General features: G+C 37.8%; 3 protein-coding genes and 1 long non-coding RNA gene across 7 annotated transcripts; 2 read left to right on the top strand and 2 right to left on the bottom strand.

Moving 5' to 3' along the window:
- Window positions 1-555: 555 nt before the first annotated feature.
- LOC117214012 (mutS protein homolog 4-like) lies at window positions 556-5,619 on the top strand. Its single transcript, XM_033459803.1, has 14 exons — window positions 556-892; window positions 989-1,137; window positions 1,301-1,494; window positions 1,667-1,788; window positions 1,866-2,083; window positions 2,175-2,372; window positions 2,456-2,642; window positions 2,741-2,880; window positions 2,978-3,081; window positions 3,187-3,406; window positions 3,500-3,715; window positions 3,788-3,996; window positions 4,139-4,328; window positions 4,445-5,619. The coding sequence occupies exons 2-14, from the start codon at window positions 1,030-1,032 to the stop codon at window positions 5,327-5,329; spliced, it is 2,991 nt and encodes a 996-aa protein (XP_033315694.1). The 5' UTR covers window positions 556-892; window positions 989-1,029; the 3' UTR covers window positions 5,330-5,619.
- Window positions 5,620-6,765: 1,146 nt separating this feature from the next.
- On the bottom strand, window positions 6,766-10,790 carry LOC117213985 (protein scarlet). Of its 2 annotated transcripts, none has more exons than XM_033459752.1 (14): window positions 10,290-10,784; window positions 10,157-10,205; window positions 9,678-9,727; window positions 9,465-9,604; window positions 9,215-9,388; window positions 8,786-9,024; window positions 8,541-8,730; window positions 8,420-8,457; window positions 8,217-8,325; window positions 7,860-8,087; window positions 7,641-7,776; window positions 7,442-7,547; window positions 7,179-7,279; window positions 6,766-7,040 (listed from the first exon to the last, which is right to left on the bottom strand). In XM_033459752.1, exons 1-14 carry the CDS (start codon window positions 10,450-10,452, stop codon window positions 6,865-6,867), a joined length of 1,899 nt encoding a protein of 632 aa, XP_033315643.1. In that variant the 5' UTR covers window positions 10,453-10,784; the 3' UTR covers window positions 6,766-6,864. The 2 variants fall into 2 exon arrangements, 1 of the variants encoding a protein (XP_033315643.1); XR_004488758.1 differs by having other exon boundaries at window positions 7,026-7,040; window positions 7,405-7,547; window positions 10,290-10,790.
- On the top strand, window positions 10,553-12,104 carry LOC117213987. The gene is made up of 2 exons (XR_004488759.1): window positions 10,553-10,671; window positions 10,861-12,104. It is a non-coding gene; the product is annotated as an uncharacterized LOC117213987 (long non-coding RNA).
- LOC117213984 (protein white-like) lies at window positions 11,732-16,111 on the bottom strand. Of its 3 annotated transcripts, none has more exons than XM_033459751.1 (11): window positions 15,593-16,111; window positions 14,990-15,260; window positions 14,499-14,809; window positions 14,159-14,357; window positions 13,928-14,084; window positions 13,477-13,807; window positions 13,248-13,379; window positions 13,097-13,142; window positions 12,688-12,793; window positions 12,386-12,557; window positions 11,732-12,255 (listed from the first exon to the last, which is right to left on the bottom strand). In XM_033459751.1, exons 1-11 carry the CDS (start codon window positions 15,692-15,694, stop codon window positions 12,145-12,147), a joined length of 1,938 nt encoding a protein of 645 aa, XP_033315642.1. In that variant the 5' UTR covers window positions 15,695-16,111; the 3' UTR covers window positions 11,732-12,144. The 3 variants fall into 3 exon arrangements, with proteins under 3 accessions (XP_033315642.1, XP_033315640.1, XP_033315641.1); XM_033459749.1 differs by having other exon boundaries at window positions 12,914-13,142; window positions 15,593-16,109; XM_033459750.1 differs by having other exon boundaries at window positions 12,914-13,142; window positions 13,928-14,066; window positions 15,593-16,107.
- Between the last annotated feature and the right edge of the window lie 464 nt (window positions 16,112-16,575).

Raw genomic sequence — 16,575 nt, 5'->3', positions numbered from 1 at the left:
AACGATGTATGCATATACAGACAATGTGAAGTTGACCCACGAAACCGCCTCTCATTCGGCGAGGCAAGTAAGCGAAGTAAGGTGAGCCGTAGCTAAATGCGTTTAGAAGCGGTTTTGACGCGTGTTCGATCCAAACGAAGCGAATAAGTTAAACAACTGACAATTATCGACTCGCCCCGAGCCGGTACATACCTTTGGAATCGTCAAATTTTTTCTCCAAAAAGAATGTAGATGGCGCGCGCAGTCTTACGTATCTATTTGCCTTCCATTTTCAAACTCGTTGTTGCACATTTCACCTTGATTTTTCGATCGATCCAAGGAATATGAACGTAATACGAACTGAAACAGCTTTAAATGCACCAAGAAAACAACATGAAGCACGATTCTTGCAAGAATTCAACCATCCGTTAACGAAAGATCGTACGTAGCGATTTTGTTGCGAATACGTATAACCAGAGAAGAATTTCCTCTCCGATATAACCAATCATTTCTCCGCACGATTTTTTTATCAATCCTTTCCTATTTTTCATTTTTCTTCCATTTTTCTTTCCGATATGTACGTATATCCTTGCAGATAGGAAATTTGATATGAAGACAAAGCGAAGGAGAACCAATTGGAAATCAACAGCTACCACTTCGGACGGCTATTCCAAAAATCCGAAATTTCGTAATGCTCCAGTGCCATCTTCTTTATTAACCAGTACATCGCGTTATTGCGTCTCCAGGTAAGCCTCGAATGAAACGGTTTGAACGGTTCGTGATCAAATGATCACATACGCTGTTCCTTATCGATAATGCCATTCGGCCATTGTTACAATTAGATCTGCAACAAAAACTACCACTGGTCCTTGTTCGAGCTTGCTCGAGTCTGCTTCTGGTGGTACAATTCTCGGTTAGTTGTTCTTTCTCTTCTTTTTCTCTTTATTCACTTTCCGGATAATTATACATATAAATAATTAACTAAGTATAATATGATTCGATCGAACAGCCATAACAACCGGCCGAGGTGATGCGAGATCGGAAGTAGGGATGGCCGCGTTGAATATCCGATGTCCACATTTGATTCTTTGTCAGATCAGCGATGCCCAGACTTATATTAACGCGTTAAGCAAATTGTATTTATTCGATCCAATGGAAGTAAGTGCTTTTGAATACATACATATTTCCATCTATCACCGTATTAGATTTAAAAAGGTTTCACAACTAAAATTAATTGAATTGATTCTTTGAATGAAATACTATGTGTAATCGACTGTGTTCGAGGGGCGAACCAATGATGATAGCGGTTTGAATATTGTAGGTTTTGATGCCAGACACGATATGCGAACGTACCACGGGAAAAAGTGCCCTTTACAATTCGATAATGGAGAAATTTCCTGAAGTAGAGCTAACCGCAATATCTCGTGTACACTTCAATGACACAGTCGGACTGGAACGAATCAAATCACTTTGCAACCCTGAATACTCCTCGGTGGAATTATTCGTTAAACAAAAGTAAACGTTACTTTCGGTCGATAATAATGTGATTATGCATAATATATGTACATGTATCATCCTCCATTCTTTTTTACGCATCTAATAATAAAAAGCGTAATAACGACAATATAAATTTGATACATGGTCTTAATGTTTTCAAAGTCGAATACACGTTAATGCATGATTACAGATATTACGCATTAGCCGCGGCTGCAGCACTAGTGAAATACGTCGAATACACTCAACGTATTATTTACACTCCAAAATCGATGAAAATCGAATTTCAAGGATCACCGAACGCTACTATGATAGGTAATGGTGATTGTATGGATAGAAAGAACTAGTTGTAGAAGATATAATAGAAAATATTATTGACTCCATACTCGTAGATTTGGAAAGCGCACAAAGCTTAGAGTTAGTCCAGTCGCAATGTGGTCGACGAAATATCAGTTTATTAGGTAGCTTGGATCGTTGTTTAACGCCAATGGGTAGGAAACTTTTACGCTCGAACATACTTCAACCTCCTTGTGAAGAACTCGTGATTCTCGAACGACAAGCCGCCGTTACCGAACTGGTATCCAACTCTTCGTTACGTGCGTTAATCCAGGTCCAAATTTTATTATTTCTTTCTGATATTCGATTTTATCATATCGTCCTGTTATTCAGCTTCAGTTTTTTCCCCATTTTGAAACTTGTAGCCCATCATACGACGACTTTATGGCGCTGATAGACTTCTGGCTTTATCGACGATGCCAGTTATGCACGAAAACAGCGTGCAAAATGCAGAGCACAATTTAAATTACGTTTTATTATTGAAAAATTTATTAGACGTCATACCCGAACTTGGGAAGATATTATTAGCTGGTGAGAGCGACCTCTTGCGCAGAATTCAAAAGGTTCGTGTAAATTTCCCACCGTGTCTTATCATCGTACGTGCGTGTATCGTTGTCATCCTCTCTATTTTTTTATTACCCTTTAGAAACTGGAAAGAGACGAATTTCGGTTAATGCGAGAAAAGATTGTTGAAACTATACATCCAGATGCGAGATCGGTAACTGGATACACATCTTCGAATATGCAACGTTGCTTTGCTATCAAAGCAGGAATTAGCGATCTGTTGGACGTTGCTCGACAAACCTATTGCGAATTAATCGATGATATGAAAAGTTAGTAAATAAAATTATGTTCGCGTCCTAAAAAAAGAAAAGAAATAAGAGACCTTTATATTTAAAATGACCCATTCGTGTTCCTTTTCTTCCGGTAGCTATGGTGGAAAATTTGGCATCCAAACACAAATTAACTTTGTCTCTAAACTGTAACGCTTCTCTGGGCTATCATATTCAAGCGATATTGCCGCGAAGTTTAAATACCGAAAACTTTAATCTACCATCCGAATTCATAGAGGTAAATATATATTTTCAAGTATTGTTATTACATAGCAGTTTTGAACGATAACATATAATATAATGAGAATATAATCGGATGATGATGCAACGCTTAGGTACGGAAGAATAAACGAACGTATACGATGACTACCAATGCGCTTGTAACATTGAGTCAACAATGTACAATTGCATGTGAGGAATTGCACTTAATGAGTAACGTGTAGGTATCGAACGATCGAAAAAGAATTTTTATACTAGTTAATCTGCGATGAATTTTCAATGCGTTATATATGCGTAATGAAATACATTATTTTTCTATAAACAGACTTCTCGGTAACTTGCTACAAAATATTCGAGAATACATTGGCAGTATGTTCCAATTGAATGCAGATGTCGCAGAGCTGGACCTGATAACATCCCTTGCTCAAGTCAGTTCTCTTCAGACATATACGAGACCATTGTTTGGATCCAAATTGGAATTAGTTGAATCAAGACATCCAATAATGGATGTTTTTAGTCTGGATGGTCCCATACCTAATGATGTTGTAATTTCTTTTACTTCGATATACATACACATGTACCGAGTACTAGAAATGTCTACCTTACGATTACCTTTCTTATTCCCTTTCGTGTTACAGAATGCATCGATACCGCGGAATCTATATGTAATTTCTGGACCTAATATGAGTGGCAAGTCGACTTATCTTAAACAAATTGTTTTGTTGCATATAATGGCACAGATTGGTTGTTTTGTACCAGCCAAGAAAGCGATGTTTCGCATTACAGACCTCATATTCTGCAAGATAGCTATCCGCGATGATATCGAATGCAACGCTTCCACGTTTGCTCTCGAAGTAAATAGTACTACTTCAATGTCAAATGCATTTTTTCTAATTGCACTAAACAATCAATTTTTTATCATGCAGATGAAAGAAGCTCAGTATATTTTACGTTGTGTTACGGCAAGATCGCTCATCATTTTGGATGAGTTGTGTAAGGGTACTGCTATCGAAGAAGGCGCTTCAATCGCTTGGGCCATATGCGAAAAACTTTTGAATACAACTGCTTTTATTTTTGCTGCAACTCATTTTTCTTATCTAACGAAATTAGCAGATCTATATTATAATGTGACAAAGTATGATTCTTTTCCATGTAGATTTAGTAGCGATAAATCTCTCTCTCTCTCTCTCTCTCTCATACTTTACTTACTCTAAAAATATGTAATTATCTATCTTTGACTTTTTCATAAAATAACACCTTAAATTATCATATTTCAGTCTACATTTTGAAACGACAAACGTTCGAGGACCGGAAACTGATAATTGCTCCCACCGATTAACTTATACTCATCGATTAAAATCCGGTGTGGCAGCATATTCTGACGATTATGGCATCTTTTTAGCTGAATTATCTGGTTTGCCAAAGGCAGTTACGGAAAAGGCACGAAGATATGGTTCTGAACGAGTGGTATTTATCGTCTGTTAATTCCTATCGTATTATTCCTATTACTATTACTTTCTCTCTCTCTCTCTCTCTCTATTATTATTATTCCTATTGTGCAAACGTATGATTATTTCTGGTAGGTTACGGATCAAGTTACAGCGAAATCGAGTGTATGGGAAAGAACATGTTATAGCATTCTAGTTAGGTTGTACGAGCTTTTAGAGACTGAAACGTTTCATCAGGAGCAAGTGATCTCACTTATCCGGCGCTTCGTAAATCTTTGGAAACATCAAGATTGCAAAGACACTGTACAAGAAGAAAAGAAAACGACAAATGAAAATGACATCAACACACAGAAAAGCAATGAAAAGGATATCGACACACAGAAAGGCAATAAAAAGGATATCCACACACAGAAAAGCAATGAAAATGAATACGTAGAAGATATCGTATCCAACAGAAAGAACATCATATATTCTGGAAAAAATTCTAATGAAACGGAACGACACGATACCTATGAAACTGCAATTTCTACAAATACCAGGTCGAAAGAGATTCCTCTTGTCTTATCTAATACTACAGATACCGATACCTCAATGAAGGCACATCAGATACAAAGTGAAACTCTTAATTTTGAGAATGATTCGTCCAGCATAAAACATAACCAGTATTCCATGTCATCGAATCACTCGTTCAATTCGATCGATCCTACATCTTCTTATTTAGTACCAATTGAAGATATTTCGAACAAATCTGACAAAATTTCGTTATCGTCGGATTACGTACAATTTCATAAACAGTTTCTGGAAGCCTGTGCTTCTACAGGCCCTATCATCGATAAAACTATTCCATCTCCATCGTTTATTCCATCGAACGAGTTATCATCAGTATCGATGTCAATGATCGAAAAATCAACATCACAATTGTTCGAATGCTGTCTCTCGGATGATGATTTCGAACTACCCGATGTTTCTTGCACCTCAGTTCTTACAAATTCAAGTCAATTGAGAATTAACGAAACTTAAGTGGCTAGGTCCAAAGTTATCATTTATCTTATTTTCCTTGATACACGTTAGAGGTACATTCATAATATTATAGTAAGCAATATTATTCATTTCGTTTTACTTTATGTATACTCCCTTATTTTTTTGTAGTTTTCTTTTAGAAATAGCGCTATCAAACGTATTAGTCTAATATCAGCACAGATATGGCTATAGACTAAATGATTAAAAGCACTAGAATTCACACATTTGTCTCATTTTTTCCTTTATTCTTCTTCCATTTTCTCACTCTTTATATTCGCAAAATTATTTGCTTTTACATTTGAAGCATAGCTATTTGCTTTTTCTTTTTGCTGTCAGATTTATTTCCCTTTTCTTCCTCTCTTTTAAGCTTCTTTATTTATTTACGTTCATTTTTCCACCCTCCCACGCTTCCTTTTCCTCTTTTCACCTTCTTCCTTCGCTACTCAAACCTTCCATATCCTTTTGTAGCATTTTTTTTCTTTTCTTCTCCTCGATTCCTTTTCCCATCTGTTATTTTTTATTCTTTCCTCTTATAAATGAATATTAAATAGTAATGTCACACTACCGATGTGTATGTATTACTTGAGATGTATGTAACTTGAGATGAATTATGCGATAGATACACGGAGATAGAAACATGGAACATAATCCTCAAACCTTTATAAACACATAATTATACATATGTATACTGAAATAGTACGCAATTTCTTTCGACATCGGTGTTACGTCGCGTGAAATGGTCCGTGCGACATCCTTCAGTGTCTGACCGTCAAGGCTCAAGCCCCATTCGACAAACGCTCAATAAACCTCAATAAGACCCCACCATAAACCGAATCTTATTAGCTTACAGGAACCTTTAATTCTGCAAGTATTCTCGGTTTATAACTGGTATTTAAAACAGTCCTTAGGTTTATTGCACGTTGGTCACCCCCGAGCCACGTTGGTAGGAGGCTTCCTCCTCCAATCTTCACTTATTAATATTGGCTATAACCAATGAGCATCGCGGATCGTTACCCTAACTGTCCTAACGAAAAGTGTGAACAACGAATCCACGTCCTTAGTTCAAAAGACACAGCCACTTCGAGTTTTCCTCCGTAATCACATAAGAACGAACTTCGCTTATTCTTCATCGTTAGAATAGTCAACATATCATTACCGGGTTTCTATCCTTAAAACAATCACTTACTTAACTTATACATACGCCTCAGTGTAACTATCTTCTGTACAAAGTTGTTGGAAATATAAATTTTATAACCCTGTGAATCGCAGCGTTGTACCACCTCAACCACCCCTATTATCTCAACGGAAATCAGGGGATCGATTTATTCGCGGCGTCGATTATTATAATCGTAACTCCCTTTGACGCGTTTCCTCGCAATTGCGTCTCCCCGCGATTGGTCGAAAATACAATCGGTGTTTTTCCACTTTGAATTTTAAAACCATATTTTATTGTTACTATTATTTAATACACGAATATATTTTAAACGAATACAAACAAGTCAGCATGGCAGTCGATATCGTGATATAGTACTTTCTCATTTGCATCTACAACGATTCCATAGACAAACGCAGGCAAGGATGTGAAAAACGAGATAAATAACGATCATTGACAGCATGTCCATCCAAAAATTAGTTTCATCAAAGTCGTAACGATGTAGCACATCGATCCCTTCGGTGATGCAAGGTAATTCAGGATCAGTTGTTTCACAAGCTGCAGATTTAGAAAAGTAACGGTCCAATGTTACCATTTGACATACATTTTACAGTATAATACTAATCACAACCATATGTATTGAAGAGCTATTACGTATATATTATCCTCTATACAAATTAACAAAGTGAAACTTACATATGTTATGCACACCGTTCCATTGTAGAATGGAAAGTGCTTCGCTGGAGTGTAGCAGCCAAGAAATGTATTTAATCCATTGGATGTATAACGGTAACGATCTGAAATAAGTTAATGAGTTAACTGACATATTTCCAATTAATTCACTTTTGCACGCAAGCACATGCACGTCACTTGCATGCACACAGAAAAGTGTTCTTCCTTTTTCCTCGCTATCTTTTCTTACCACCTAGAGCTAGAATATAAGCCGTAATTAAAAGTACCCTAGTTTGAGAAAGGGACCCATAGTAATCATAAGAATATAGTCGAACGGTATTAAATAAGCCATCGCTAATGGTACGCTCTCAAATGCCGTTGAAAAGAAACACCCTGAAACAAGTTTCCGTCAATAGCGCTTAATTCTCCCCTTAGATTCTCTTTTAGTCCAACTTTTAGTTTTATCGTATAGATAAATTGCTTTACCGCACGCAGTCGATACGTTTATAGTAAGTAGGAGCACAAGTAACGTGAACCCAAAAGTTTCGACGTTATCTCGCAATCCAGCTAACCAATATATGATCGTCGCAAATAATAGCGGCTCTATTATTAAACCAGGTATCTGGAATTCATGCATTTAGTTTTTAAATAATTTCCTTTTAGTATAAGACTGTGCGAGGAAATTGCTAATGATTCTTTACTTGCCAAAGAAAGTATACGCGCAGCATAGTACAGATAAACCGGGTACATCCCAGCTCGGTACTCCCTTTGAAGAAGCGGTAGCTCCTGCGGTATCAGGGCTAATGTAGCGTACATTGGAAAAAATGCGTTCTCAGACACCAAGATGAAAATGACACCTTGCGTAGCTTGAATTCCAAGCTGATCAAAATTTACAGCACCCACGAAGCACAGACCAGCGATTGTCGCCACACTCTATTCAATTTGTCATCATAGCTTTAATTATTAACTCATTATGACTGTATACGCTATGCTATACGGTACTAAATTCTCCTTTATCTTTTCAAATATTTCGCTATGGTTTGCACATGTAAAATCACTTACCACTTTCTGAAGTATTCGAATAATTTGTACCGATGGATCTCTCAGAACTTGCAAAAAGTGTCGATAAATCAACCAGTAAAGCCGTGAACAATATCGCGCTTCTTTTCTTCTATATTAAATAGTCATAATATACAGACATACGTGTATAAACAAGGACGTTAAACAGCGATCAGTAGATACTTGAAATTTTCTCGAATACTCACGTAATAAATTTGTCGTCAGAAAGTAATTCGGATCTAGACTGAAGTGATAATACAAAGAGATTGTTACTTCGTGTCTTATTATTACACGGACTAAAAGGCAAGGAGAAAGATGATCGCTTACATTCACAGAATACATCGATTGCATCTGCGTTTCTAATATACGATCGATTTCGTTGTATGCTTTACTAGTTGAGAAAACATCGCATATCTCGTGAGCTATTTCTTCACCATTCTCGTTCTTCGAGCCCGTAGCCACAATCGCTATTAGGAAGTCTGCTGGATTGTATTTCCGCGGACATTCGTATCCCTGACTGAAAAATGAATCAGTTTAATGGAAAAATATCGTTTTACATTACAGAAACGTACCTTGCAAAAAATTCCACTGCCTGGTCGATTCCACCTGCAAACGCAACTCGACCCTCGGCAATTAATATTATTCGATCGAACCAACTGAATATAGTGGAACTCGGTTGATGGATGGTGCACAACACTGTTCGTCCTTTCGCTGCGAACGATTTCAGTTGAGATATCAAACAGTTTGCCGAATGCGAATCTTGCCCGGTCGTTGGTTCGTCCAGGAACAATATTTTCGGGTCTGTTAACAACTAAATAATATCTGTCAGTACGTTGCGTCGTCGGAAATGACGATAATCGACCACGATACAAAGGAAAGGAGAAAAAGTAGCTGAAAGTGTGCAAAACGAGTGAACGTTCGAAGAACAAATAATAATCAAGGAAGTTTGAAAGCGAGGCAAGAAGATAAAATATTATACAAAGGGGATGATTGTATCATACTTCCGTGGCAAAGGACAACCTCTTTTTTTCACCGCCAGATAATACTTTGTCGTCGGTGTCGCTACTACCAATTCGTACATCGCGCCTGCTGGTTAAACCAACGTCTCTCAATAAACTGTCAATTTTTCTTCGGATGTCTAATACTTGTACACGTCCGTCGAGTTTCATTCGAGCCTGCATGAAAAATCGAAAAATGATAGAGAATCGCGAGCAAATTTGGCAAAAAGTGTGTACTGGATCGTATACCCACCATAAACCAAAGATGTTCGATCACTGTCATCGTTGCGACAAATATATCCTCTTGATGCATGTAACCACTGTTATGCATCATGTAAGAAGAATCGACTGGCGTTCCATTTGCTCGTATATCACCGTGGATTAAAAGTTCGGCTGTGAAGAATCGGAAACTAAGGTAAAATATTGTATCGATGTCGAGGAAAAAGAGGAAAGAGGAAGGACTTACGTCCGGTGCGAAAAGCCAGCGCTGCCATCAATGAACTTTTGCCAGCACCACTGAATTCAAACAAAAGTTTGAAACAAGTACGAGAAGTATTTAAGATGTTGAAGCTTAATTATCGCAAATTATGAGCACAACAAAAGATGTTAACATACGACAAGAAATTTTGATTTATTTAACTCTTTATTAAAATCGTCAAAAAAAAAAAAAAACACTTTGAACCATTCTATTGATTCAAAGTGGTACTCGAAGTGTAACACGATAACTAAAGAATATACATTTCCGATGAGAGTCATTCCAAATCGTCAGAAATAATACAGGGTTTTTCAAAGACGATTCAGAGACAATTTCGGAGACGATAAGCTGATAACTCGCTGGAAAAGAAAGAAAGGAAAATAAAAGGAAGAAAGAATAGAAATTTACGCGTCATACGTATAATTTATATTTCGATGATATTTGTTGTAAATTTTTTAATAGAACACTACCTTGCACCAATTATCGCTGTTAGATCGCCAGGTTTGGCCGCACCCTTCACTGAAATCGGGAAATATCGTCGATTATAGCTGTTTGATCTTTATTTTACGACAAATACGTTCGATAAGAGCCACGATTACACACCATTATTGATTAATTGTTTGCACATGTTTTTTCGTCCGCGATCCATTGCGTATACAGAAAGGTCTCTCCAGGTTAGCGTCACACCTCGCAAACAAACCGTATCCTCTTCCGTAAGGTGAGCTTGAGTTTTGGAAAACCACTGATTTTCTTTTAAAACATACATCGTGATCGATGAGAAATCTTGATCTTAATTATCTTCTACCGATCACACTGTTTTATTAAAAACACCAACGACCCACCAACCGGACAGCCGATTGAACCGAGTTACTCCACAAATAAGATTGTTACTGAACCCACAGCTACGCGATAGCTCTTGCCTTCCCACTCGACCCGTACCTGTTCTGCTTTTCGCTATTCTCTCGGCTGAATAAAACCTTGGAACGTACATATACATATGCATAATCTGCATGGTTTTTCTATTATTCTTATTGTTTGATCATTATTTCATTAATATATGGAATGAAAATACCGGAGGTTCTCACTGTGAATCTTATGATACATATCTTAATCACTTGGTAAGAACGAGCAATCACTGAAAAAATGTCATTTCTAGTAGTTATGCTTTTTTCAGGTACAAATAAACGAAAAATATACCATGTAATTGCTGAGACAACTAGTAAATGGTTACCTACTACTAAATTGTAACTTGTACCAGTTGTAAGGAAATATAAAATAGAAGGTGACTAAGGAGGGTTGAAACCAGATTAGACGTATTACAGTAATCGAAGATGGAAACCTTATACGTGTTTCGTAGAAGCCGTAAGAATTCCTCGTCCACGGTACCCTTTCTGATAGTATTTCCTACATACGATCACTATGAGAAGAGTTTCGTTCGATCTTTGCAATAATCAAGTACGTCTTTTCGTTACGTTCTATCGCAATGTTCGTCGGTAATTAGAAAAATCGAGACGTTTAGCGAGATGTTGGAAGAAGTTAAAAGTCAAAGAAAAATTAACTCGCGATATCGTGCAGAAATTTGTTAGCACGAAGCTCCGATAGCTTGCAGTTCGATAGAACTGAAAGTATCGCGGAATATGCTTGTCTGTGAAATTTCAAGATTTAAAGCAAAATATACCTTTCAGTATAAGAATGTTCTAACGTGTATTATCGAACAGATATATCCGTATGTACTATGTCTCTTTGCTATTTCTTTCTTACGCATACACGGTCGGACGGTGTAAATAACAACCGGTTTGTTAACCGATATCAGAGTCTCAACCTGGAAGGATGGTCAACTATGGTGTACTTGTTTTTTACCGTCTACCGTTTGTCACCCGCAAAAGTTAACAGGAAACATCGACGGAATAATCTCACGGCTATATCGCTACTTTCTTTTGTCCTTCGTTTTTGATATTTTCTCCGTTTCTTTGCGGTAAATGCGTACGGCTGGAACGGAACGAAGATTATAGACACTAATACGTAATCGAAAAGAAGGCAATGCGTGTTTTTTCCAAAACATTTTATTCGCTGTAAAACAGTAGTACAGAGTAGCGCTAGTTTAGTGTATCTTTTAGAAATAAATGAAAAAATGCAAGATTTTTACACACAGGCAATATACATGCATATACATATAATATAAATATACGTATAATATACAATACAAATATACACGTAATTTGCGTTTGATATTATCCGATTAAATTACATAAAATAACTTGGATTATTTTAATATGACGATATAGATAACTAATAAATGTTAAAATTAATCATTCGTCGTATATAAACGTATAGAATAAATAACATTACGAAGAAGCGTTATCCGGCGAAAACGGCACTGTTTGTGCGAGGTTCTTGATATCATAGCAACGATTGGCAGCGACCATAAAACGTAACTTTTAATTGCGTACTCTTTTTCCTATCTTTGTTTGGAATTGGTCCAAGTCTTTGACAGTAAAGCCAGAAATGCCAAAAAACGAAATGCAACGATTAAGGCGAACAGGCAGGCGATGTCAGTCCAGAAATGCTCCTAAAATCGAAAACAATGAGCAACGAATATCCGTATAGCAAGCATGAATATACGAACAAGTATAAAGGAAGATATAAATACGTAACGACAAGTATACGAAGTGAAATATAATATAACAAATGACAAGCACCTGCTTAAAATTGAACGTTTGCAAAACCATTTGACCAGATTTAGGGCAAGTCGCGTTGCTTCTTGTGCATTCTATAAACTCTACTTGCGACCATTGATTAATAAGAAGAGCTTCGTTACCGTAACGAAACCAAGATAAATAAGAGAACCATTTAAAGTAGGATGGAACGGACCTGTGTGAATAAGATGTAAAATCGACATGTGTATAATACATATATGTATGTGTATGTGTGTATGCAACATTAAATAATATTTATTAGATCGTGTAATACTTGTTAGATATAATGGAACGTTCGTCCTTACGCTGTATTTAAGAAAAATCCACCAAACAGCAGAAACGGTATTATCACAGGTGGTCCGATAGATAGCGCCATGGATAAGTTGCTGCTGACACAGGATATTAAATAGCCTAGAAAAAATAATGGAGAAGAAAACTTTCCCATAGTTAATTACATACAGAACTACCACTGTATATTTTTAAATGCACGTACAACTGTACCATATGCGACATCAAAAGGAAACAACGTACCGAAAGACGTGGAAACATTTGCGACAAGCGCAACAATACCAGCGGTAATGAAAAAGTGATCGATCCCTGGGTACAATCCAATCATGGGATAAGCGATGATAGTGAAGAGAAGCGGTACCGCGATGAAGATAGGTGCTTCTGCGAGTGTCTTACATAGAAAATACACATCGGTGCGATACATACCGTTTCGGTGTTCTCGTAAAAATATCGGCAACTCTGCGCAGAAAACCTAAACATAAGGTAAGTGATACGCGTAAACGTATACGAATACGTATTAACAATCCGTCTAATTTCTTATTCTCTTCTTTATGTACTAACATAAAATAAATCTTACATTGATTACGGCAAAAACATTCTGGAAAGTCATGTTAGTCAGAAATATAAACAAAGCACCATTGATGTTCATTACTCCGTCTTGATCTAACCGTTGATCGAAATAAACGATTCCGACCAATAGAGACACCATCTGGAAGAAACGATAAATATACGTAGCACGTTTTAAAACGAACCCAATTTTGCCTACGATCGATTGCAACGTGGTATTCGTTACAGTAAGCACTTACGACGGTCTGCAACAGACGGACTTTGATAAGGATCGGTTCCTTAATAACCGATAGCCAAGAACGCCATAAAACTGCATGAAATTGTTCGCACCAGCTTGCTTTATACGGCGATCGATTTTTCGAGTACTTTGCATCTTGCAGAGAGTCCTCGAATTCGCCGCTTACTGCCTCCGCTTCCAATGCAATCTTAATACCATGATCGCTCTTTTGGAATGTGTCGCACACGGTATTTATCGCGTGACGACAGGATGTCTCCTGCCCTGGCACGACCGCCAACATTTGAACAAAATAATCAGCCGGGTTGTAATTACTAGGGCAAGCAGCGCCGAGTCTAGAAACATCGTTTCGCTACTTACACAACTTAGAACTTAGAACAACGCTATTTAAAAAGATAAAAGCACTGATTCGATATACGTAAGTATAGATGTATGCGCGTCTGTCGATTACTTACGTCTCGAAAAAGGTGCAAGCTTGCGATGTTGTGCCCATGAAAGCTACTCTCCCTTCGGCCATCAACAAAATTCTGTCGAAGAGAGCGAACAGTTCCGACGACGGTTGGTGCAATGTAACGACGATCGTCTTACCGCGCGCTACGACATCACCGCTATCTCCCATTAACCGTTCTTATACACATACTCGTATATCCAATCTACAATCGAATCTATCTGTACGATCGACTTACCAGTTAAAGTTTTCAATACGGAAACCACTTGATGCGCCATAAAAGAATCAAGACCTGACGTAGGTTCGTCGCAAAACATCAATGGCGGATCGGTAAGAACTTCCGATGCGAACGATAGCCTTTTCATTTCACCTCCAGAAAGACCTTTGATCCTACCTGGTTGTCCGATCACCGTATTTTTGCATTTGCTCAGAGCAAGCTGAAAACCACGAAGAACAGCTAACTCATCACGCGTTGCAACTGTCATAAATATACACAGGTACACGGGTTTACATACACATACATACAGTTATGCACGTATGTTTATCTAGATAATATTGTATACCCTCATTCGACGTACCTCGTTGATTACTTGCTGTACTCGATCGAATCTCTGTTCCATAGGTATCCTTCGATCCATGCGAACCATAGCTTGAAACAAAAGATGCTCCTTAACGGTCAAAGTGCCAACGAATAGATCATCCTGTTGCACATATGCTGTTCTCGATGTCAGTATCGTAGAAGATACTCTTCGTCCGTTAGCAGCCATTACACCGGATGCAGTTACCCCAGAACCCGAACGAAACGTCAGCGCATTCAGTAACGTTGTTTTACCAGCACCCGATGATCCCATAATTACTAATAATTCGCCTGGATATGCTACTCCACACACTGTAATTTAATTTTAGTCGATCCAATTTTTTGCTCTCTAGAACAATCTTACCTACGTAATGGATTTCCATAGCTTCGCACAAGTTCTAATATTTCCCACTTTTTCCTTTCAACTTTCGATATCTTAATCAAGTATTTTAATAAGTATATTAGTCAATGCGTATATAATTACAATCGTACCGTCCTTCAACAAGTGTCTTCTTTCGACTGGTTTCTTCCCCCTTAAAAGACTGTCCCATGGCTTCTCGTCTCTTTTGGCAGCATACACGTTCAAATCACTCCATGTGTATGTAATTGATTCGTTTTCGATACTGCCGGTAGAACGAGGTATCAACGTCGCTATCAATGGCGTTACCACTGTACTCGAAGTATGTAAGATGGGCTTTAGTTTGAACGACGATGTATCGGAAGCTGTCTTACACGATGCTGCTGTTTTTCCATTTCCTTCTCCCTACGATCAAACGGGAAAGTGATGCAATTTATAGAAAAGATCTCTAGTAGCAAAATATTATACTTTATTTTATCATCCCTATCCCTATCCCTGTATCTTCGATGCTTTTCTATACATTTATTCAGAATCTAAAATTCTTAAAATGAAACGAAAAGAGATAATCCCGAGAAAGCTGTCAAGTACGAAGGAAGCCACGTACATGATCGTAATCTTCGTTCACGTATCTATTCATCGGTCAAGCTATTGTCTGACTGATTTTCAATATTTCTTCTATAAAAAAAGAATAACGCAAAAACTTTGCTAGATTAATATTTTGGTTGAATATTGCTTACCATTGAGATCGCATTGTACGAGACCGTTTGTGATTTACTTCCGCTAAAACTAGCAGAGTCTCTCGATGAAATTAGCGGTTCAGTTTCTTCTGTAGCAGTCATGTTTTCTTCTCTATTCTGGTTCAATTTCTAATCAATTTCATCTATTCTTCGAATCGTCCTGAATACCACACGTACCACCGAACATAAATATTATCCCTTTTACGCATTAATGTCTACTATTGTAACCGAACCGGTTTCTACCGGCACCGATCAGTGCACGCAAACTACAATTCTTTGTTTACCACGCGATTGAGTCCCAAGACAGAATAAATCGATGTAATCTTTCCTACCGAGGTGCCGCTCGATACCGGACATGCAGTTTGACCCTTTGAAACTTTCAAAAGAAGAAAGCACAAATATTCGAACGGACACGCTCGTCACTTATAGTTTCTTTTATTACTTGTATTATGCTTCAACTTAATCAGCGTGGAATCGTCGCGCATCGCGAAAACACACTTGATTCGATGCGTTCAACTGAAATGCATGACAGGAGTAGAGTTTAGGCGCGAGGTAGCCGCAAACGAAGTATATACATAACATTCTCGGGTTGCCAGTCTCCCACCTCCTGTCTGCATTCGTTGTTCCGTCACCGTCGTTGTGTCAACTTATGTAACGTGACTCCAGTGATCCACGAGCTTACCAGCAACGCGACCAATAACGTAGTAAAAGAATCCACACGACGGCCTTGCACACGTAATTGCATTCGATATAACTATTTTCTCTCATCGGTTTTCATTATACGTGTATGTTCGTTTAAGCTAGTTCTCTTATGATACGCCCTTTCTTTTCCTTTTACTTCTCATCTATGTATATTTATTTGCAAAATTCTGAAATTACACCGTCTAAGCATAAACATTGTTTCAAAAGATCAAACCCTACACGTCAGCGTGCGTATTTGTACTTCTTTCCCAGCTTTTCTGTTTATATTCGGTAACAGTGAA

This window comes from Bombus bifarius, unplaced genomic scaffold (assembly GCF_011952205.1).
Source record: "Bombus bifarius isolate JDL3187 unplaced genomic scaffold, Bbif_JDL3187 scf7180000009145, whole genome shotgun sequence".
NCBI classification, from domain to species: Eukaryota; Metazoa; Arthropoda; class Insecta; order Hymenoptera; family Apidae; genus Bombus; species Bombus bifarius.
This window is presented reverse-complemented; position numbering and strand designations above follow the sequence as displayed.